Source organism: Strix aluco, chromosome 2 (assembly GCF_031877795.1).
Source record: "Strix aluco isolate bStrAlu1 chromosome 2, bStrAlu1.hap1, whole genome shotgun sequence".
Taxonomy (NCBI): domain Eukaryota; kingdom Metazoa; phylum Chordata; class Aves; order Strigiformes; family Strigidae; genus Strix; species Strix aluco.
The window spans coordinates 104,022,035-104,046,212 of record NC_133932.1 but is presented as its reverse complement, the minus strand read 5'-3'; the positions used below and the strand labels follow the sequence as shown (position 1 = coordinate 104,046,212).

General features: G+C 42.6%; 1 protein-coding gene across 1 annotated transcript; it reads right to left on the bottom strand.

Annotated features, from left to right (window-relative positions):
- Nucleotides 1-4,859: 4,859 nt before the first annotated feature.
- On the bottom strand, nucleotides 4,860-18,995 carry RGCC (regulator of cell cycle). Its single transcript, XM_074816949.1, has 5 exons — nucleotides 18,854-18,995; nucleotides 18,489-18,671; nucleotides 8,699-8,806; nucleotides 7,132-7,194; nucleotides 4,860-5,443 (listed from the first exon to the last, which is right to left on the bottom strand). Exons 1-5 carry the CDS (start codon nucleotides 18,942-18,944, stop codon nucleotides 5,436-5,438), a joined length of 453 nt encoding a protein of 150 aa, XP_074673050.1. The 5' UTR covers nucleotides 18,945-18,995; the 3' UTR covers nucleotides 4,860-5,435.
- Nucleotides 18,996-24,178: the final 5,183 nt, after the last annotated feature.

The window sequence follows — 24,178 nt, the reverse complement described above, 5'->3', positions numbered from 1 at the left end:
AGACATCCTGCTACACCAGCACAGTTGGCCTGACTTTGAGCCAGAGGTGGGGAGGCAAGGCTGGGCTGCTAACACAGAGCACTGGCGGGGAGTGGCACAAGGAGAGAGTGAGCATGCTCTGAGGGTGCATAAAGCCAAAGGGAAAACACCTGGAGATCAGCACTGTGACACCCAAGCACCAACCTGAGACTCCCTGTTATTTCCTTGGTCCTGTCAAATGAGTTGACTGGAGCTTCCCACCCTGCCTGACACAGCTGGACTGGGCAGACAGTGCGGTGGCAGTGGTGAGGATGAGGAGTAAGTTTCTCCTCCAGCACAGCATCTCATGTGGGTTTGGTGCCCAGGCCATGGTCCCAGCACTTACCCACACGGCCCAGCGGTGTTACCTTGCCCAGCAGAGCAAGGGCAACAGATGCCCCAAGTCACAGGGCTGAAAGAAGCTGCTGCACTTGCACAATGTGATACAAAGCCCCAAAATCAGGCTACCCCAGCCAGTTGGGTAGTTTTGCTTCTGCTCTTCCAGCCCCACAAACTGTTACAAGGCCAGTCGTAGGTGGGTTTATTTTGACACACACACGCACTTTTCTTTAGGCAGTTGATTAAGAAGCCCAGGTGAAAAGTCTGCTTATCTGTAGTCTTTTACAATATTCACTGTAGCAAAGGAACGTCATTAGGGGATACTTCAGCCTCCCTCCCCTCCTTGTAATGGCTATTGAAGGAGCCAAGGGCAACATCCTAACTTCAGTGTTTTACAGAAGTGTCTAAGTCAGGTGGGATTGGTCCTGACCTGATCTGATACACTAGCAAGATTTTTTTTTTGTAAATGTGAAGACCGCTTATATACCAAAATACCATGATTTGTTTTTTGAGACAAGGGCAATGTTCTCAATTATAAATACTGATCTGAAATACATTATAAACAGAACCAAAGGATGGTGGTCAGTATTACAGCCATGCGCTATGGAGAAGGCAATGCTCACTTCGAGCTTGAAGCCCATTTAAGCATTCCCAAGCCTCCCAGAGAAGCCAGTGAGCACTGACGTCTTGGGAGAATGGAGGTGGAGGCCTCTAGTCTGTAGTTTTTAAAAGCTGAACTGGTGAATATTTTAGTTTCCAAAACATAGATGTGAGCAAAAGCATTAAAGTCCCTTTGTATTGACTGGCCTGTTTTAATCCCACAAGCCAATCCACAGCATTTCACTGATAGCTTCAAATCTGTAAGAAAAGGACCTTGAAAAGATCTGTTTACAACTCTAAGCTGATGAGCTATAGCAGCCAGAATCATCTTACATTATCGTTATTTAAACAGCTAGAGCTGTTAGCCAGGCTGCAATGAAGTCAGTAATGTAGAAAGTAACATAGAAAACAGGCGTTTTCCCCATTGAGAATATGGAGTTCGCGCTGTTAGTATGCAGAGCTGGATTTAGTTCAAGACCTGCTGCCGTCAAACGGGGTTTATGATACTCGCTTTGCCTCCAGACATCACAACGTTGGAAGTTTCTCTGCAACAGTCTAGCAGATGTCATGTCTAGCACATTTAGGCACCTTCAGATAAATGAAATCTCACATAAGATGGGCTCCAGTGTGGTGCAAACACCTCTCAGATGGTCAACCAGGTCCATGCGAGCTGAGAACCATCTGAGATGAACTCCATCCAAGTTCCCCTATAGAGACCCACACTGGGTGGACCTTTCCCACTGGTGAATTCTTTTCACTTCATGCGGGGTGTGAAGCAGCTGAACAATGATCTAAAAGCAACAATTAATGATATGAACTAAAAAAAATCTGTGTTTTCAGATACAAATATTTTCCAACAGGCAGAAGCGCTCTGTGTGGGTTTTCTGTTTGCAAGAATCCACTACTGAAACCAAGGCTTAAATGAATCTGTGAAGCTCTAAACATGGTTTCTCCTCCCCTCTCTGATCCTTTGCACTAGGCAGCCCTGCTGAAAATCAGTTCCACGCCCAGCATGTACTGCAAAGTAAATATCGGTAACAAAGGAAGGGGGAAGGCACCAGGACAACAGGCTGTAGGGAGCCGGCAGGGACTGAGCCCTTCCCTATAAGCAAGCTCCATCACTGGCAATGCAACTGTTTTCCTCCCTCTCAAAAACTCACCTGGCCATCAGTGCATCAATAGTGGCTACAGACACACATGCAGCCAGGAAAAAAACTGTAAAATTCCTCCTTTGGCTCTTCTCTCTCCCTTATTAAGGGCTCAGAAAAAAGAGCATGCTACCAAGCTTAATGAGTTACCACATATCAGCCGAGCCTGGGTGATGGCACTGAGGACACACATAGTCAGTAGCAAACCCAAGATAAGACACATTAGCTCAAGCCTCAGTGATGGAGATTTAAACTAATCCATTTAACCTTGAATTTGCAGTAGGTAAAGAGCACACTTGCAAATAATTGTTGCACCTCACCTTGCGCATGTTAAGCTGCAGCAAAACATCTGCTTAGTCTAAGCTTCTTGTTTCCATTTCTGGATGCATGGTGTTGACATGGGCTGAGACTCTTCTGAATCCAAATTCAGCATCACAGCATGAGAAGGAGGTCAAAACAAGGATTAAAAAGTCAGGCTGGTCCATAAGGACAGTGCAGCCTCCAGCAGAGCTCATTGGGGATGGAGTATCACAGGAATTTTTTCAGCAATGCATTTTTCAGTGCCATATGTAATTAGATGATGAACTTAAGTCATAAGCATACTTCAGTGAAATGACATCTACACTAGTGCCTTCCTTCTGACACAAGACATTCAAAACTGAGCATAACAAACTGGAGGGAATTCAGATCAACAGCTCCACAGAAGACACTCCCAGATTTTGCAGCCAATGATCTCCAGAACTGCTGTATAACCAAGCAGAAGTCTCCACCTGTTCATGCATAAATAAGATTAAAAAACCTGAACAGATGGTGACTTAATCCCCAACTCCATCCCCAACTGACATTACACAAAATGAGGAACACGCCTTGCTTTAAACCTTTGCTTATACTGGAAAAATCTTCAAAATTGGGTGTCTGTAAGGACAAAGTATTGCTGTTCCAAAGTACTGTACTAATTTGGTAATTTCACACTATAAAGGGAGACGTCCAACTTTAAATACTGATTATAGACCCAGTGTTCAACAGGATCGAGCGACAACTGAACATGCAGAGGGAATGTGGAAAACTCATGCCCGATGCCTCAAACAATCCAATCTGAGGAATGGAGGAGCAAAGAGCTGTCTCCCCCCACCTTGTGATCACTTGAGGTGGCCTCCTCTGAAATTCATGGCTTATTTAACACACACTTAGTTAATGTATTCTACCTTCGGGATGGTAATATCCATCATTCACCCTACCAAAGAGCATTAAAATGTAGAAAAACAGCCAAAACTGCTGCTGCTATTCAAGCAGCTTTAAAAAACATGCCTTATGTTAATGAAGTTTCTTAAAAGAAAAGCACGAGCTTGTCTCTGCTGTCCTGGTTCCCCTTCCCTCAGCTCCTGCTGAAAGACGCATTGCCTCTCTCTCTCTCCATGTAACAGCAGGTCCTACACCAGCCAAGGGAATCCCCCTCACTGGCTTTGCACAGCACCACATCCCCTTGCATCTTGGACCAGGGAGAAGGGCCAGGCTCCACTCTCAGTTACACAGGGGCAGCCAAAAGGAGGATTTGCTCCTATGTGTTTATAGTGTAGCAGCAGTGAATTTCCATAGTGCTCTGGCTTTGCCAGAGCAAGCCTACCTTGCTGCTCAAAACCGGCTTCCTGCTATGCAGGAGCCTCTGAGAAAGTCCCAGAGCATGTGGAAGCACATCACTGTCCCAAGCTTGAACCGTCCCACCTTCCTTCATAGATTTTGTAGTTAACCTACAGCATCATGAAACTTCACCCTCCTAAGTCAGTTCACTCCATTTCTATTCTAAGGGACAATTTACCAACTGAATCTGCAGTAGGAAACACTGAAGGTTTTTCTTTTTTCTCTTCAGTAAAATACTCCACCATCTTACATTACCTTTCTGCCTGAAAGAAGGAAAAAAACCAGACATCCACCTCAAGGTTGTTTCAGACTGATTAAAATGTGCCCAGTTCAGAATTTCATCTCCTTACCAATCAATAAAACTGGAAAAATCGTATGTCTTTTAATAAGACCCAAATGTTTTGGTCAATTTTTAGGATCTCTAAAGCAGGGAGATGGATTTGCATCATCCTCGTGGTGTTCCCCTTAGCAAATACACAGCAGACTTGCCCCTAGCTGCAGAAGGCAGGTCCAAATCCATTCATTAAGGTCCCAAAGCAACTGGCTGGTCTGTGCCTGTGGCACAGCTACACATCCTTCTCCAGACACAGACACACTCCAAGAGGGCACAACATCTCAACAACTCATGCAACTGCTCACAAGCCTGCTTTGGTCAAAATAAGACCTGGAGTTCAAACAAGACCAGCTCACTTGGTCTGAACAGATTAGAGAGCAATCACATGAGCAGCTCAGACAGCAGAGCCAAGTGTAATGCCTGCAGCAGCTGGAGGAGAGCTCACATAATGACATCTCCAGCACCTACTGCATATGGAAAGAATCAGGTTCACCTTCCATTCTTTCAGCGTAACACTGATGGCCAGGAAGTCTTTTTAGAGTGGTAGACTGTTTTGGACCCAAGGGTCTGGTATCAGAAACATCCAGACACTTAAGTATTGTCTTGCTGCTACAGGATCCCCATACCTTTAAACCCGTGGGCCTGAATGTCTGACCCCCCAATTAGTACTTCACCTAGAATGGAATGCAGTTTTAAAGCTAGCTTTTACACAGGGTTTGAAATAGGTGTTATTGTTCAAATCTGTACTAATTCAGTGTTATTTCATTAAAGCAAATCTGAAGTAACAGTTTGACCCATTTTATTATTTTCCTGATTGTGTTCATTTTACATAGTACAAAATTCTCTTATTTAAGCAATGTGAAAAGAAAATGAAGCCAGCATAACACATTTTGCCTAACAGGAAATACACCCTTATCAGATATTTTAAAGCTTGATGTTTTTAGTAAGAGCTTAATTTGCACTTATGTTTCAGAGTTCGCATGTTCATATGAAGCTTTCAGACATCTGGATTCCAGTTCAGGGTTTATTTGCATACAAAAATATATTATAATGGAAAAAGCATTAAAAGTTCTCAACTATATAAAATTACAAATATATTTTCATAAAAGCAACTTTAAATTAAAACTCAAGCTATATTTTAAAGCAAAATACAGCTGTAACAATTTATCTTATTTCATCTGCTGCAAAGTAACAAAACTGATGTTGCCAGTTAATAGTTGGGAGTTTACAAAGGTCATGTTCAGAAGGTGAATATCTTGGGTAGCAAAGTTATCAGATAAGGGCAGCAGTTCTCAGTGACTGATGTCACTTATCCCTCAGGGGACATTCATAGGCGAGCACAATGCCAAAGATTCATTTCACATACCTGGAAATACAAAACAAGAAAGGTCATTAAGTTCTATATTAAATAAGATTCCATGTTGTTGACATACCATACACACTATCTATGCCTAGCTTACTAGACTGTCTGACAGGCCAAAATTATGCCTTTTTTTAATTAACATGAGAGCCAAAAGGTTAGTGTGAAAAATTTAAGGCAATTACTGTTCTATGAGTGCATTAGGCTTGAAAAGGCATCTGTACAGAGTTCCATGTAATCTCAAGCATATAAATACAACTCCTCAAAAATGTGATGTTAAAATACCAGATGGAAGTTGGACTTTTTCCTCAGAATTTCCATGTATGATAAAGATAGCGTAATCACTGTAAGACAAGAGACTGCTGAAATCGCTAGAGATTTGCTTAGTTGGGATAAAAAACAAAAAAAGGCAAACCCCAAACCCACTACAGCAGGTGGCAATCCCTGTCCTCACCTTCAATGTGCCTTGCAAGGGGACAATGAAACCTATATACTGCAGGCAGCCCCTTAAGAGTTAGCTGCAACATGGCTTTGCAAGATACAGCAATGTAAATATTTCCTGGTTTGGGGTCTTCTTGTTCTACACAAATCTGCAAAAACTCAGTTTTTCAGAAGAGCAGTCAATTAGGTTTCAGTGGTAAAGATGGAGTTAGCTCAAGCATACATCCATGACAGAAGTCAGGAAACTAGAAATATATTTTAAGTAAGAGAAGCGAAACCAGGATTAAGATACAAGTAAGACAACCGGGAAGTAGGAATCTCACAAGGGCAGCTGTCTTGAGTTAAGTCCAAGGCAGATGGCCAAGGCTTCAAGAATTACAGGGAAGGGAAATTACCTAATGAATACAAGAAACTCTCAGTTCATAGTTTATTGGGGGGTGGGGTGTTCATGCTGTTATTTAGGTCTAGTCCTACAAGTTTTGGACTCTACAGTCTGGTTTCATACAAAAAAAAAAAAAACAAAACCCCACAGCATCATGTCCGTAACAGCACAGGAAGAAGCAGAAGAATAGGCAGAGTACATGGTTGGGAATAGGAGGGCATTTTTTTGGTTTTTGGGTTGGTTTTTTTTCTGTTCCTTCAAAAATCATAATGAAGAATCTAGTACTGTAACTGGAAAATACAGTTTCTAGATAGTGACAGGAAAAGTGGTCTAAATTCCATTCCTGGTAAAGACAAGCACAAACAGGATTTTGACATTTAATGTAAGTCAACAGATACAGGTATCTGCTCCTAAATTCCTTCATAAAGCAAAGTCTAGAATAAAAAGATTTCCCTCACCTATGGTTATTCCTCAAGTTACCTAGCTTTATAATGAAGAAACAAAACCCCACTTTTTCGCTGAGTTTTGAGTATTTAAGAAAGTAACATTTACTTGATCTTACTTTACACTGTCAAGGAGGGGTGAATTGCAGCTGCCTCAGAGGTAGGGACCAGGGTTCACTGGAGTACAGCCTTTGTCACACAAGCTAAACTTGATGCCTTGAACATTCAGGCAAAGACCAGAATTTAGTCTGTTTTACCTTCTTATCCATATAATGATTCACAGGACTAGCAAACTAAAATGAAGCCATGTTACATAAAACTATCACTACCCTTCCTTCTCCCCCCATATATTGGTTTTCATCACTCTTTAACAGTACCAAGTGAGATGCAGCCTACTAAAAAAAAAAAAGAAAAGAAAATCTACTTACTGGCTAGTGTTCTGTCAAGATCAGCAATGAAGTCTTCCAGTTCTTTCGTGTCTCCAAGCTTTGCTGCAAAATAAGAGTCAATATTGCTTAGACATGTTAAGATTTCTCTGGCCAAAAGAAACACTGGACCCATACGATCCCCCAAATCATTTTCAGCAGTATCAAACACGCTGTGGATTATTTTCAGGGAAGTTCAACAGGGTTGCTGCAACGTCCAAATGCATTCTTAGAAAACAGGGGAGACTGAATTAAAAATCTAGTTTTTATAGTTTCCCATTTGACAGAAGCAAAGCAATCCTGTTTAGTTTCCTTAAAAAGCAGAGGTTGAAGTGGAGACAAAAGCTGTATGTCAACTAATCCCTGTCCTTGCTACTGTGGGAGTCTTCCTTACTGCACCTAGATATTGTATTCATGGCCCTAATCAAGCCCCACCCAGTTAGCTCTCAGTCCTACCCAAATCTAAGCCCCTTCAATCATGTCAGTACCACTGGTTTGCTGTGATGTCAGATGCTTTGATCTTGGTTCATACACTACAAATTTGGATCCAAACATCCACCTAAATTTCCACTCCTGAGAACACCACTGGTTCCATTCAATCTAGTTTCACTGCAAGTGGCTTCCTTATCTTATTTCTGTGGTCTATTCCAATCCGGTTCCAACTCAATTTCTGTCTTTCTGTCTTCTCATCAGGAAGAGCATCTTGACCTTTAGTGTAATTCCTTGGTAAGTATTTCCTGCCAGTTTAACTGAACTCCTTTTTGCTACTTCTTGTTAACTATTATGCATTATTTCTCCCTAGTACAATGCTCATTAGAAAGAAAGCATTTAACTTTTTTTGTGACTGGTCACCGTGGAAAAGATATGAAAGCATGAAAAGCTCTTCAGCATGCATCTGAGAAGACTAGTTGAAATGAAAGCATGTGTAGTACGTAAGTATGACTGTTCATTTCTTGATACGTTTACTCCAGAGTTAATCTAAGTTAACCTGAATGAAACAAGCTCCTGGGGAGTTAGATCAGCTCAAGACAGAAGCCACTCTGAAACAGCATAGCCACAAAGGAGGAAGGGATTACTACTAATACATGGATAGTATCAGCAGTGCAAAGTCTATATGGATCTGAATAATTGTGTTAGCTTGAATGGCAGCATATATCTTCAGAGGAGTCACCTACTGCACCCCTGCATTCAGGCTATGTATTTCCGTATATAGATGGGACACTTAAGCTACTTAGTTGCTTCAGTAACACAAGTTAAGAATTAAGTGAAGTATTCTTTACATAGTACCATGATTCCTTATCAACCAAAAACCTGTAACTTTCTTTAGCTTGGTGTTTCAAAACCAACAGAGTTGCCAGGTCACCTGAAAAGGAGTGTAGATACAGTGTGCTATTGCTGTTTATAATCAAGACAAGATATTTGAATCTGTAGCGTGCTCAACAGTAATCCTTAGTTTTGTTGTCATTTTAAAAAAGAGAGTCAATGCATGCATGTGGATCCTGGCTCTCAGAAAAAAAGCCTATATAGTCGAGAATTAGGAATAAATGCTAACAGTTAAACTTAAGCATACCTTTACATGGAGTTACTGATGGAGATGGCAAGCTTGGAGTAGATGCAGTTGGAGAGTTAAGCTTCTCATCACTGAGGCTGAAACTATTTCTGTAGAGTGAATCCGCACCTGTAAAAAAGTTACATTATAAAGTAAAACTAACTCCTGCAATTTTGCAATAAAATTAAAAACAGAAATGGAGCCTTTCCTGTATGTGCTTCAAAGTCTGTAGAACTCAAATTTGCAGACTTCAAAACCAGATGGGGATAAATAAATCATCTACTGTGTGAAGGCTGTTGTTCCCACACCTACTGTTAAAAAGCAAGCAGTCCTAAGTCCAGTCCTCACCTCCGGTAAGGAAAGCATCAGCTTTCCCTACAGTCAGCATCATTTGGAAAATATTACAGGAATGGCAATTGTCCCACATCCACTAAATTAGGCATGGTATAACCTGCCTAATTCACAATATTCTGGGAAATTGTGGTTAACTGAATTTTTTAAAAGCTATTAAAAAAGCTGAATAAAAAGCTCCATGACAAGGACAGTCCCCCAGAACAGAGAATATATTCAGCGTTGTCCTCATCCCTGAAGTAAACTCACCCATTTCTCCGTACATTACTCTGCTGCTTTAGGTCTTGCTGTCTAGATAAATGGTATGGCATCTTTTAATTTTCTTTTATTCTGTAACTCTCTGGAGTTCATGAAGCAGTACATCTGTATGCAAGATTTTCTGCAATCTTATTTTAGGCCGTCTTTCAAAGAAAGCTTTATATGCCCTAGAAAGCAACGAGAAAGGTTCCCACGCCATTCTGATGTTGGATTTTAGACAAGGCCTTAAATTTCAAAAGTATCAAAAAATGATCTTTATCTTGTCTCTTTTCATAAAAAGAGTTCCATGATGCACAGTGCACACAAAGTATCAGTCATGGCTCCACTGGAAGGAGGAATTGTCATTGTGTCAGAGACACTAGAACTGCTGGTTCCTGCAGTTTTGAGCCAGCGACCTGAAAACTCTACTTCTACAAAAAGAAACCATTGTAATGTGAACATGTCAATGGTCTCATGTATCTGGAACATTTCCTAGGAAATATATGTATGTCTCATTATATGGGGTGGTGACTACCACTGCTTGCCACTGAAGCCAGCAATTTTGCCTCCCTGCAGCACACGTAGCATTTGTCCTTGGAGCCCCAGCCTAGGAGGTGGTCACACTGCAGAATTAAGGCCGGACAAGTCAGAATTGTCACGCTTCCTTGGACTCCTGTCCCATTTGCTATGCTAGGAGATGACTGCCTTAGTTAAATTAAGGGTGTCTTGCTGAATTAGCAAAAGGGGGCAGGTCCACTGCTCACCTTGCCAAGATCTGCACCTCCATTGAACACTGCCATGTTTGCAGATATCAAACGTAGAGACCATCCTGCAGCAGACTGCTCCTGTACCGTAAATTCCCCCATCTTTGGGAAGAAAAGCATGCACACCCCACTTCCTATAGCCTGCTGTCCTTACCAGCATAAAACCACCTTCCACAGGAATATACAGGTACAGTGACAAATCAGACCAGATGATTGCATCTACTAAGCCTGGCAGACATTTCCTCAGCCACAGGCTGACTGTCTATTTGTTTCTTCTGTGCTAGCTTCCAAGCCTATCTCTGTTGTAATACATGCTGAAGAGGCTTCTGTGAGAAACTTCAACCTGGAATATTTTCTTCTTTTGCATGCATGCTGGCCCACCAGTCCTGTACCTCCTTTCACAGTTTGCTCTGCAATCAGCTCAGATCCTGTTCCAGCAAACGCAGATGCTACCCGCAGCACTGTGCAAATGTGGACAATGATGTGACTGACATCTGTTACCTGGGACTAATGCTTGCTCAAATCAGTTGGTCTTTCTTGTTTAGAAAGAGGGGTATGCTTCTTCATGATAGCTTTTTACCGTAATTTCTTTATCTTCACTCTTAAGTGCCTGTTCTTCTCTCTAAACCTAAGCAGATTAAAACCAATCTACTTGAAACTTCAGATGTAAGAAAAATTTGATGAATGCAATGCAGAACTGAGATGATTTTAGATAGAAAAATAAGCTGTTTTAAAAGTAGCTCCTAAAAACATAACAACCTAAGGAGGGGGAAATCTGACACTGCTCTGCAATGATGCATGTCACCAGTGTTGTACTATACAATAAGAATCCTGTACATTAACGGACTGAAAGTTAACAATTAAAGGTATGACAAATTTCCTCCTGACATCAGCTTACAGACCAACTTTCTACTAAAACCACCTTTCTTTTAGGCAAGACGTAAACTCTACTGACCAAGAAACTTAGAATGGAAAATTCTAGCTGTTCAGGACAAAACCCCTACCATCACAAAAAAAGCCAAATAACTCGTTAACACCTCACACAAACAGTCCTGTAGCAAAGACTCACTGAAACACCAACAGAACAGACCAATGATAAAACATTTCCAGGCAATGTATTTGAAAAGAGCAGAACAAGAACTTCCAGATGATTTAATATTTTAAAGGTTTTAGAGCTCATTGAATTAATAAAAAAATAATCCAGAGAACACCAGCTACAAAACTGAGTGTACTTTTAATGTGGAGTATATATGCTACTAGTACCCAGACACCAAATGTAGCAACGCTGGGATTTCATATTACAAACCAATCCTTCTCATACACCAAATCCAAAGCTCCAGTTACTCTTATATATAGCTAGAATAAAATGTTCTTTACGTGAATGCTTGTGAGGGCAACTCAACTTACAAAAGTTTTAATAAGCCATTTAAACTGGCCTCAAACTATTCACACAATTATTTTTATTGATATTTATGTACACATCCAAGCTAGCAGTCACCTTTGATTCTTTTTGTGGTTTTCTCTCCATACTCCTTCTATAAGCAGTTGAAAGCACTGACCGCTCACCTTGCAATGTACTAAAACCAGAAAACATTATTTCGTGCTGGCTTTCACAAGCCTTCGCATGCTGGGAAATATTTACAACTGGGCAAAGAGAAAATAAGACAGGACTGTTGCTTTAAATACCTGAAAGTTTTTCTCCCAGTTTCAAAAGGTGAAATGTTTTCACAAAACAGTGTTATCTTCTGATGCGTTGTAATACTAATAGTTTCAGGAAAAATATCAACACTGATCTGTCTCAAAAAGCAAAAACATACTTTGGCTACTGGCTGTGGCTTACATATGACACCAATGAGCAGAAATTCTAGTGATGGAATAAGGAATGTATTGACTCCACCATCAAGGTGATTATAACTGCAGAAAACAATGTACTATTAAAAAAAATACTTAGGATAACCATCACACAAAAACATCCCTTTTGGCAAAGTGTGGCTGTAGGGCAGAAAGCTCTGGGAAAAGGACACTTCATTCCTTGCTCTCTACCAGCTGCCACAGCCAAGATTTGCTCATTCACCTCTAATAATGGCCCTTGGAAGAATTCCACTGCCACACAAATACAACATCCCCTGCAACCCAATACCCAGAGGCTGATGGCAAGGATCTCTCACTGCTGCTGCTCTTCCTCATCCAGACCCTTCCCTCCCACTGTGATGCAAGTTTATCTATCATTCGTTACTTATTTTTCACCTTGTATTTTGATTCTACTGCCTGCCCACATACATGAACTATGCCCCTTTGGCTGTTTTAAAACACACTCTATGATACTGCCTCCTTAAAAAAAAAAAAAAAAAGACCTTAAAAATTCTGAGATTTAAGCTACTGAGTTGACTTACATGAGTTAAACTAAGTCAACAGCTGCAAAATTAGGGGGTTGGAATAAATATGGGTGTATTTTACTTTGGCAAAGTAATCTGTAGTTAGTATTGAACTTTGCTGTTCCAGTATATGGTTAAACCACAAAGAAAAACCATGGCAATACCATGTAAATATAGAATGTCCCCAAGAAATGAGCAATTGAAAGGTTCTGGGCAGGAATTAACTGAAGGAGGAAAACCTCAAACTTTTCATTTTAAAACAGACAACAGAAAAGTTCAGCTGTCTGACTTCTTCAATATTATGGTCTTTCTAGTACCGTAGCTCAGTATACAATTTTAAAGAGCACTGCAGTCAGTATTTACTGCAGTTATCAGTGGGGAAAGTTTTAGAGAAAAAAAAAATAAACCACATCCCTAAAGTCTTCATAGAGGAGATTTAAAATTCCACTTAAGTTGCTACAAACCATCAATTTATTGTAAAACAATAGTTCAGCATTTAATGAACAGACTGCACAATTCCTTCCTAGTCAGAACATAGACTACTTGCTAAAATAATGAAAAAGATAAAATCAGGAATTTCTAATGCCAACAGTAGAACTGAGAAATATTCACGATGCAAAGAGTTTGTTTCACAATATGTACGTTGCAGCCCTCAAGGATAGTGTTTATTTTTATCATAATCACACTTGGCTGCATTCTTTATTTTTTGTGGTTTTTGCCTAGCTAACAAACATCTGTTCCAACAGTGACACAAAAATCACACCTTTTCACTATCTACATGTCTAGGCTTCATGATTTAAAATATTTCAAATCACAATAGTTACAAGGAAGTTATCTAGGAAGCCTGAAATTCAGATGTACAAGCATGCCTTCTCATTATATGAAAAGCTTACCTTCCCACACCCCCACCACACTTACTATGTGTGAGGGAGTGTTTCCAACTCCTTTACTAATGCTTCCCTTCTAAAATGTTAGTGAAACAGGTATGCTGGAGAGGTAAGAACAGGATGTCTTACAAAAAAGCACATTTCTCATTAAATTGAAATACCTGGAGTGAAGCCTATGCACCTGAAACTTCTGGGTTTCTTCCTTTTGACTGTATCAGTAACTTAATAAAACATTATTTCTCAGATGATTTAATAAAAGACTCTTTCTCCCTAAGAGCGTTGCTTCATTTTTCATTATAAATATTGAATTGCCTTCTTGTTAGAGACAGGCCATTAGAAATTCACAGAAACAATCTATCTCCTTAAAATGTTCTCCTCTTCATCATATAAGACTGGGATTTGTGGCTAAGACCAAAGGCTCACCTACCCCACATTCTCTCATAGCGTCTCATAGCAGATGCCTATAGAAGAGTTCGAGTGGTGCAGCCATACACTGTTTCAAGATAAACTCTACCAAGTTCTAGCAACGCACAGATCAGTATCTTTTCTAAGACAGCAGTAGCATCTCAGTCTACAGCAGTCCTCGATGGCCCTGTCCCTCCCATCATGATTTTTATCTATATTTTGAGTATGTAAACTTTTAACATCCATGACACCTTAAGGCAATATATTTTAGTTTAAAAATACACCATGAGAAGAAATAGCTCCTCTTATTTCTTTGAAACATGCTGATTTAATTTGATTTCCTCATACTGGGTGAGGTAGCAGTCACTATCCTAATGTCACTTGGGATTTTCTGGAAGACTAGTTTGTCCCCACCCAAGCCATCTCGCCTTTAGGCTAACAGTCCCAGTCTATGTAGTCATTTGGAAACTATTTTTTCTTCAATCATTTCTGTACCTTCTCTACAAAAGGCTGCAAAAGTAAGCAGGCTTTTCAGGATGAGTGCTGCAGTATTAACAGCGGCTCATGCTTCATCTCTAAATAGTGGAGGCATTAGCACAAGCACATGGAGACACCTATGGCATGTAACCACAAATGCTTCCACTACACCAGGCATTGGGTGCTAACAGGTACTGTGCAACCCCAAAGTAAATCTGCACCTGCTTGATTTTGAAATTATAATAGAGTTTTAGATGCACTCAAGGTCTTTTGTTGTGTTTCAAAGCCAGGAGGTATTTGTCGGAAAGCATTTACACACTCCTAGAAATAACCATGAAGGTACACTGCAGGCTGTATGAGTACAAGAATTGAATCAACACATTTATTTTGCAATGCTTTTAACAGAGAGGCTGGAAGCTGTCTCAAGAAAACGCATCTGGAGCTAGAAGTGTGAAACATTTTTGAGAGCGCAACAACAGATTGCCATTTAGCCTTTTGGTGGTTACAGCTTTGGCACAAATGTTAAAGCACTTCCCTTCACCACCTCTCATAAAGTCCAACTTTCTGTTTATTATCCTAAGCCTAAACTTGGAAGGCTGTCCTGACATGGCCATATACTGTACTAGCACAGTGAACTGAGTGGACATACAATTTACACAGGCAAGCCTGCACTTTTCTTTGCAAACTTATTCCAACACACAAGGAGCAAATGATATCTGTAAGAGTTCATCTACTCTAGTGGCTTTTGCCAGCACAGCACTCTAACACAGATCCTATTTTACCACAACCAACATATGCTGTAAATAGCAGATTTATAAGGTACTCCTCAACTTGGAAGTCTTGGCGTGATTAATAAGCTAAAGCATGAAGCTGTTATACTTTGATTAGGTTGAATACATCAAGTTGAAACACAATCGGTACGCACTCACAGTCCAGCAGCTCAAGAATGTCTGCTGGAGTAGCTCACCAGTTGCATCATGATTTCCAGCACTGACCCAATCAGCTGTTGTGGTTAATGTAATACTTGTGGGCCAAGTACTAAGATCATCATGAACATCTGCACATGCAAGCCTTCCTATTACTGCAAGGTCTAGAGTCCAGTGTGTTACATACAATACTTAACCATGGCCAAGACAGACCTCATCCAGAGGTCATTCAGTTAAATAACAGGACAAGATGTGGGAGAGCCAAGCACTATCATGGCCATTTTCCACAGTAGAGTCTTCAAATTCTTACTTTTTTCTTAAGAGCCTGAAATACATAATATAAGAATTTCAATTAGTACTTTTGGAGCTAGTTCCTTCAAGGGGAGATTTTAAGGTTAAAAGCAGTACTTGCAGGATTAACTATATTGATAAAGATATTTTCTAAATATTTCTGTTAAATTAAATGGGCTCATACTCATGGCAGAAACCCCAAGGGTTTCCTTGCCCTACTAAGCAGTATTGTTCGAGTACAACCACTTGATATCTATTACTAGCTTTGCATAAAGTTGAATTTAAGACTGGTTCAGGGGCCCTAAAACAGTTCCAACAGTTTAAAGTGTTACCTCCCCTTACAGTCCCACCCTAGACTCAAAAGATATCAGTGCAGGAGTGGCTGGAAGATACATATGCTTAACCTTCAGCCACACCACATCAGTTAAGACGATTAATCAACGAACAAGAAGAGATAGCACTAAAATATGATAGTCTGGACTGTTCTGTATATACATGACAAAGTGTACTTGGAATAGTCTTGGCACTGGATAACAAGATTTTGCAAAGATGTAAAGAGTCTTCATAAACAAGAGGATCGTTCAAACTATCTGCAGATAGTATTGTTGGAATTTCTTTTGCATTGCTACAGATTCGTGTTGTCAGAACTTGCTCTTTCAGCCCAGTTTCTCCTTGATCCTGCAGTGGTGTTTAACCTAAACATTGCCATGGGAATAGCAAGGTCATGAATTCAGAACACTTGCATTAATCAATAGAGACCAAAGGAAAGGTGAACCTAGGGGAAAAAACTTGAGTTTGAACAGAAAGAGCCTGGGTAAGTAGGAAACTCCCTGCATCTATCCTTAAAATAGCTGTAGGGAGTGTAACTGGATTACATCAGAGACTGTTTTATAAAAAGAGCTCTTCATAAATCTGCAATTCCTTTCCAATCCTACTATAATTTCAAAATAAGAAGTCTGCACCAAATGATGCCTTTAGGAAGAAGCATTTTACGGGGCCTTTTCTGAGAAATGAGGAGAGCTGGCTATTTTTCCATTTCCCTTCCCTTAAACATATCCTCATACACTTGACACTGCTGGATGCCAACAGGTGACTCTTAGTGCACACTCCTGATCCAGTATATGCCAGTGACCAGAAGACAGTGATTCTCATTTCTCCAGAGCCACCTTTCACATGACGCATCACCAAGAGAGGAACCCCAGGACAGGATGGGATTTGAAAGGACAGGTTCCTCATAAAAGATCCCTGAGAACTTTGTATAGAGCCATCAAACCCTGCCTGTCCTGCTATCCCATTAATGTCTTCAGCCTATATCAGTGCAGATTTGTGACACAGATTTTTATTTTCCAGATATTCCTGAATATCTGGTCTGCCCATTTACATGAACATGCTGTTTCTCACCAGGCCTTCTGCCCCATCATCTTCCTCCAAAGGTCCCTCCTGTCAATCCTAATAGAGCAATTTTAAGCAGTGTTCAAGATTTAAGTTTTCTGAACCACAGCAGATATGCTAAACAACTACAGATGGCTTCATCCATGCAAGAATAAGTTCTTAATACCGGTAGGGGTTTTTTTATAGTTTTCTCAACAATAGATTATTTCACTCTATCATTTTGTCTCATTCATGGCAATAGTATGTGAGAGGTTAATATATTACAATATTGAAGACTGCACCAGAAGTAGTAACACTAGGGCTGTACTGCTGCAGTTAATAATAGACTTAGATTTATAACACAGCTCACATACTTCATCAGCTTGACTCAGTAAAGGCAGACCTCACCTTACACACCCTCAGCCATCCGAAAGGCTAGTGCCCAGCCTAAATTGGGCACGCATTTCCAAATCTTCCTCAGAGGGAGAGGGATACTTACAAAGAGTGATTCATCCACTACATTATGAAACAGCAGAACAGCATCTTGATCCACATATCTCCACTGACTACAGAAAAAACCCACGGGCACTGCTAAGCAAGGTATCCAGGTTCAGAGCAGGTAAAACATTACCTGTCAATGAAATGAATCCTACCCATGATGATGAAATAAAGGGCTCTGACAATATGGAGAAGCTATGCTCTCACAGCCTAAGTACTAGGAAGATCATATTAATGTTGTAGTGCTAAGTCAACAGAAGTGTGCAGTAAGTCCCTGAACTCAAAAAGATGCACAAAAGAAATTAAAGGAGGAATTTTATTATAAATATCTGAAAAACAGATAAGTTTCATAAGGTTCCCTGCAGAGTTAGGAACTAAAAAACTGGGTATAGTTTTTAGCAGAGCTTACTTCTGACAAAGTAGCCCTTGAGCTTACCATTCCCAAGAACAGCAGTTTCCAGCATCACTGGAACAAGACAGACATTTTCTCTCCCTGACTAGTAAAAATCAAGAGGGGTAAAACTTTTTTCCAAGTTAACTGGAAAAAATTTAGTTCCAATTCTATGTTTTCTTGCTCAAAGCAGGTCATGAGTCAGTATCTGCTTCCCACCCTTCTTGTCCTGTCCTCTGCATACACTGCTCATATATATCTAGCATACCTGGGGGCAAGTTAGATTAAAATTACCACCTCCGAAATAGCACTAAACCAGAAGCCTGGATGAGTTTCCATCCGTTCACTCTCACTCAACTGATATTTTGGTTACTGAGATACAACGGACAGTCCCTGCTAACCTACGATGCATCTTTTTTTTCGGATGCCAGGATGCCTCGGTGTTCCAGCAGCCGGCTGGCAGCTTGACCTTCTCCCGAAGCAAGTTTTTTTGGCCTTATCTGCTCTGAAGCCAGCCTTGCTGTGGCTTCCCTCCAGCAACTCTCACCCTCCCCTCCCCCCCTCCCTTCTGCTGTTCAACACCAGGAGGATAAAACCAGCGGGGCCAGACTTCACCATCCTTGTGACTTCCAACCCAAAAAGTAACTGAAAACGTGGTGGTTTAAAAAAAAAAAAAAAAAAAACCAAACAACAAAAAAACCCCAACAAGGCGGGTTTCTCGCTCAAGCGTCCCTGCCTCCCTCAAGGAGGGGGACGCGCTGGTTTAACGCCCGCTTCTGATCCCCCCCCCGGGGACAGGGCTCTGCCGGGACGGCCGGACCGACCGGCGGACACTCACTCTCCGAGTCGCTGAGGCCGCTGCCGTCGCTGACGCTGGCGCTGCTCCGCCGCTTCATGCGCTCCAGGTGCTCGCCGTAGTGGAAGCGGCGCCGGCCGGCGGGGCAGGAGAACTCGGCCAGCACCGCGTCGAACTCGCCCAGCGCCTCCGCCAGGTCCCCGCCGCCGCCGTCCTCCCCCAGCGCTGCCGGGCGGCGGCGGCGTGAGGGCCGGCCGGGCGCTGCCCGCCCCGCAGCCCCGCGCTGTGGGGGGAGACCCGCCGCCCCCCCAACACCCCCACACCGCCCCCCGGCGCCCCGCGCCCCCCAGCCCGGCGGAGGGAAGGGGAAAGGGTCCCGCCGCGCCCCCTCAGCCCCCTGCTCCCACCTTGACCCGCCGGCCGCTGAGCCTGAGGCGACTTCATGGCGGCGGCGGGCGGAGGTGCCCCGCTGTCGCCCCTGCCTCCCGCCGCCAGCATGGGCGGCCCGGCCCCGCCGCCGCCGCTTCTTATAGCCCGCCCGGGCTGGGGGCTGAGGCGGGGCGGGCGGGAGGGGGAGGCGGCTCCGCGGCCCGGCCCGGCGCTGGCCGCCGCGGGGGGCCGGGCGGTGCAGGTGCGCCGTGCCCGGCAGCGCCATCGCCTGCAGACCGCCATGGATGCTCGGCCGGGGCTGGGGTTTTCAGACGACTCGAGTCCCTCTAACAGTTCACCGCTACCAGCAAGTGGGGAGTATCGCCCCTTGTCCTCTGATCGTCACCCCCGGCAGCGCGGTCGTGTCTTCTCTGGCTGTTTTCGGTTTGCTAACCACAACCGTGTGTGGTTCGGGAGGGGGTGTCCGCACTGGGTTTGTGGAGGGTACATGGAGCATCAGAGCCAGCGGCAAGAAGGGAATCTCACCAAAGCAGACGACTGGGTCATCCTTGCCCAGCCCCACGGCTGCTAGCGGCCGTTGGTACAGAGCAGGGCGCAGAGGCAGCAGCCTGCCTTGTGCCCGTCGGTTTACGCTTGCAGTGAGCCAGTGGCTTCGCGTGCGGAGGAGGGCGGCTTCAGCTGCCACCATGAGCCCCTTCCCCGCCATCGCCATCACCCACGTTGGGCTGGCGTCTGTCTGGGTTATGGCTCAGCTCGATCCCTGAGCGAGCTGTGAACGTGGCCACGGGGGCAGATGGGACTGGGGCCACGGGTCTGTGAGAGAGGGTGACCTGAGGAGAGGAGCAGGTGGCGGGGGTGACGCGGGGAGATGCTCGAGCACAGGGAGCTGTGGCCCCAGCTGTGTCAGCCAGGGCATTCACCAGCAGAGAGGTTTCCTTATTCTTAGGAGAAAGATATTAGTACTTGTCCTGAAGTCAGGTTAACCTGATGTTTATACATGCCATAGCTACTGAGTATTGCTCTTGAATCTCTCCAAAACTTCTCGACATTTTCAGACATGCTGTCATTGCTCCTGCAAGACATAAAATGAGAAAAACAATGTTCTAGACAATCAGCCATCTGTATCTAACAGATTTGTTCATCTCTTCTTACCAGCTGATATGGAGGAATTTATTTATTTTTGCAGTGGATCAAAAGAAGTTATCGTGGTGAAGTTCAATTGTTATTTATTCTGTGGCTTCCTCCTTTCTTGTGGTCTTCCTCTGTTTGTCTTTCTGCTAATAAAAGTGGCTACAAACAATCCTTTTTGAAGACAGTAGTGACACAGATGGAAAGTGCGGTTAAAAAGTAGGGAACAAGGAGATATGAGGGCATGACGTCAGGAGCACGAACAGGATGAACAACAATACACACAAGGCAGAAGTACATGACTAGGTAGATAGAGCTCACAGCCCAAAAAGACAAGGACCTGGCTCCACAGCTGACATCAATTCTCTTTTGCCCAAGCACCTACACATATGAACAACCCTGCTTTCCGCACACATCCCCATCAAGCACTGATTAGTTGGTTCCATGCTTGTTTGTGCAGCAACACATGACTTAGAGACAAAAAATGTTTTAGATCGAGCTTGAATGTATCTGTTTTGTGAGGAATACAGGCAAAATAACCAAAGGCTACAAGTCTTCCCGTGCCCTTCCTATTCTTTCTCCTAAAGATGGTCAAGCAATCTCACAGCTGACTGTGATGGGGTGATAGGTCACATCGTGGAGAAAGAGCACACATGTAGGGGAGTGAAGCTGTACAGTAAGGCTTGAGTTGTTCAGGGGCCTTGCTGCCACAAAACGGGGAATGATCTGCCCTACGTCTTCCTTCTTGTACCCCTGGCCTAGATCACCCGGTTGTACCAGGTTTGTCTCATCTTCTGAGCCAGTTCAACACACTAGAACAGCGGAAAACTAATCCAGTGAGACAATGAGTAATTTTCCATTGGGCTGAGTCAAATGGGCTCAGCTCATGTAGGTGAGCTCCAGAGCTGATAAAAGGAGAGAGTGGATGGGGACGTGGGTATGGGAAGAGAACAACTGCTTCCCTGTAGTGATACAAGAGTTTATCCCTGACCTTCTCTTTAAATTATCATTTTACACCCAAATTCACCATCTTCAGAATCATTTCTAGGCACACTGAAGAAATTATTCCATAAACTTCCCTTCTTTACAGCCATGTGTTTGGGAATCTTCTTTCCTTAAGAAAACCTGGACTTAAAAATCTTTGGTCATGTTTACTGATCCATAGACAAGTCTCTGAACATTTCTTCCCGTAAATACTCATGTTTTCTACTGTAGCTCCTTCTTTCTCCTAAGCAGTCTGTGATTCCATTGAACGCAGCTGATATTCAGCTGGTGAATTTTAATCTTCTGCATAAACCATTAGCTTATACATGAGGAAATGAAGATTGACTTTTATGCCTATCGGTTCTATGGTGTAGACCATGCATCTCCATAAATATTCTTGAAGGATGCCAACATACTCCCACTGAATTAGATGCATTTCTGCCACTGCTGCCAACAGGAACAGCCCACATCTGGCAAAATGAAGAGGTCACTTTTAAGCGCAGTGCCCTGAAACGCTGCAGACTGACGCGTCAGACTGCTCTTGTTTATCGGTGGAAACATCCAGTGCAACTTGTAATGTAAACCTCAGCTACTGAATCCCTCCCTTCTTCTAGGCAGCCGTCCAAGGTATATTTAAAGTGAATTTCTTCTTGACCATTCGACACAGTGTCTCCAGAGCCTCCTCAGCTGGTGATGCAATGGTTTCCTGCTGCATTTTTAACCTCACAAACTTGTGAGCTACATAGCTATTTAAACCAACAAATCCTGCCTGTAAATATGCTTCAGGGGAAGACTTTTAAAACATTAGCAGGTACTCTGATATAGCCCAGCTGCAAGGCTCACAGGGTACTAGTTTTCTAAGTGAAACTTGGAGTAATTTGGGACATAAAACCTTGTGTTGCTACACCGAAGAGAATCCTAGGACTGGTTTACACAGGCATTGGTGCTGTAGGTTGACTAACTTAGTGATTTTCAAACCATGACCCAGAGATGCCTACAGATCCATGAACAACTTCTGAGGCATTCATGTAAGACAGGAAAAAAGTAGACAGTCAAATTTACTGTAAGTACGTTAAAATTCACAGTACATGTGCAGCCCCGTATGCACATACACAGAAACTGGAGTTGCAGAAGGGGGGAATTTGCAAGTGAGAAATGGCTGAAAAGTTCTGGTCTAATCAATCATTTCTTTTCACCACTTCAAAGATCAAGAGTACCCCAAAATATCAATCCTGTTGAGTAAGCACCATATTCCCACATTAAAAGCAGACGTTTTGTGAATTCTAATCCATCTTTTCACTGGTATTGGTGCTAGACAAAAGCCAGAGTGACAGATCCCTGCCTGTGGAAGCAGCCTGGAGTTTTGAATGTATAATCTCCATGAGTCTTCTAATATTTTTCAGTCTGTGAAAATAATAATTCTTTACAAAAGTAACAGTACCAAGTGGTTAAAGTGGATATTTCATTTAAAACCTGGGAATGACAAACAGAAGGCCATCATTGCCAAACTTCTAGCTGAAGAAAAGCGAGGGAACCCAACATTTAGACAGCTGTGAAGGAGAAAAATGAAAACTGCCAGAGGATGAAAAAGCACAGGTGCCAGCCAGACTGACATGCAAGGAAAACCAACTCCTTGAGCCGTGGAGCAGGAATAGACCAAACATCATCGGCATAACTTGTCTCCCTGTTCAGTGCATCACAACCCTGCCCTCGGGATTCTCTTTTGAAGGGTGAGAGTGGTTAACACTCCAGTCTATTTTATCCTTCACGCTGCAAGTGGAATTGCCTATCTGAGTGAATTGCTAAACTTGTTCTGTAATGAGGACGGCTGCCTAATTAAAACTTGGCCGAGATGAGCCATGCATCTTACATAGCCTACCTAACTACCATCAGAGGCATAACAACCTGCATTTGCTGCCAGCCAGACTAAATACAAGCCTGTGACCTATAGCTCAATCACGACACCAGTGGGAAGAGTGACTTACATCAATATAATTAATCTTGAAAAACTGCCCCCCCCCCCCCCCCATCTTTTGCAAGAGATCTTTCACAGGACTTTCGTTCCTCTTCTTCCAACCTTTTCTGTAGACCTTAAACCTGAACCTGGATTTACTAGAAACTGATGCAATTCCTTTTGTTTTTCTCTCTCCCTCTGATTGACGCACAATGGATGAAAACTCACTGAACAGCTCACTGCCACCCATGACTGTGGCCTTGCAAGCAAAGCATGCATCTTCCTGCTGAATTCTGCCAAAACCTAAACTCACTTTCTCTGACCCATTACACTTCTAAATTTTCTGCTTGTCAAATTAACCTTCTAAATGTGAACACAATATAGCCTGTGCAGTTTTCTCTTTCTCTGTCTTTCAGTAACATGAGGCAGAAGCTCTTAAGAGTTTTGAATGGATATATCTAAACAAGTTATTTACTCTGAAACATATTTATGGCAGTTTAGATGTAATCATTATCGTTGCAGCTGAATTAAAAGACATTGAAACTGATAGGTGTAATTGTAACCTATATTAACATTGTTGGGACAGTTTAGTGTGAGCTTCTGTCCACAAAGAGATATGCAAAACCACTCAAGAATTTGAAATTTCTGGCTCAAGGGACTTTGCATGGGAAAGGGAGAGGAGTTCAGGTAAGGAGAGGGATGGTAGTGAGTAAACAAGAGATAAGTTTCAAAATAACTCAGATTGTGTTTGGTGCCTTTTAGAGAGAAGATTAAAGGAATAGTGTCACTTAATGGAAGGTATGTTCATGTTATCAATCTGACTTGGGGCAATAGTAATTTTGATGCAGATCTGCTATTGTCTCCAGCTGCCTTCTGGTGGTTTCAGTTTCTAAACATTTTTCTTGTGCATAAGCTGACTTCTCTTTCAGAGGAAACTTAACTGGAAGACCAGCCCAAATGTACTCCAACTCTACAGGAGATATATGGGTCCCAACCCAAGGCTTGGATCTGAAAACATAGAGATGGTCTTTGCTTGTTTGATTCTTCTGTACTCAGGAAAGTACTCTCTGCACATTCTTGGTACAGAACCGCTGGAGGTACCTAGCACCACCTCTGTTTCTTCTTCATGTTGGTGTAATTTAAGCTAAATTTTAGCTGTTTGGATCAAAAGAAACAATTGCTGACAACCCAGTTCCTAGTTACATTTGCAGAAACACTTCTAATATCAAGCTGCATGACAATTCTTTTTCTTCTTTTCCTCATTGGTCACCAGGTT

Excerpts from the sequence above, each read along its gene's own strand:
- RGCC (XM_074816949.1), bottom strand. The coding sequence starts at position 18,944 with ATGCTGGCGGCGGGAGGCAGGGGCGACAGCGGGGCACCTCCGCCCGCC. Across the intron at positions 18,672-18,853 it reads TCAGCGGCCGGCGGGTCAAG|CGCTGGGGGAGGACGGCGGC; the intron begins GTGGGAGCAGGG and ends GCCGCCCGGCAG. Across the intron at positions 8,807-18,488 it reads CGGCCTCAGCGACTCGGAGA|GTGCGGATTCACTCTACAGA; the intron begins GTGAGTGTCCGC and ends ACTTTTTTACAG.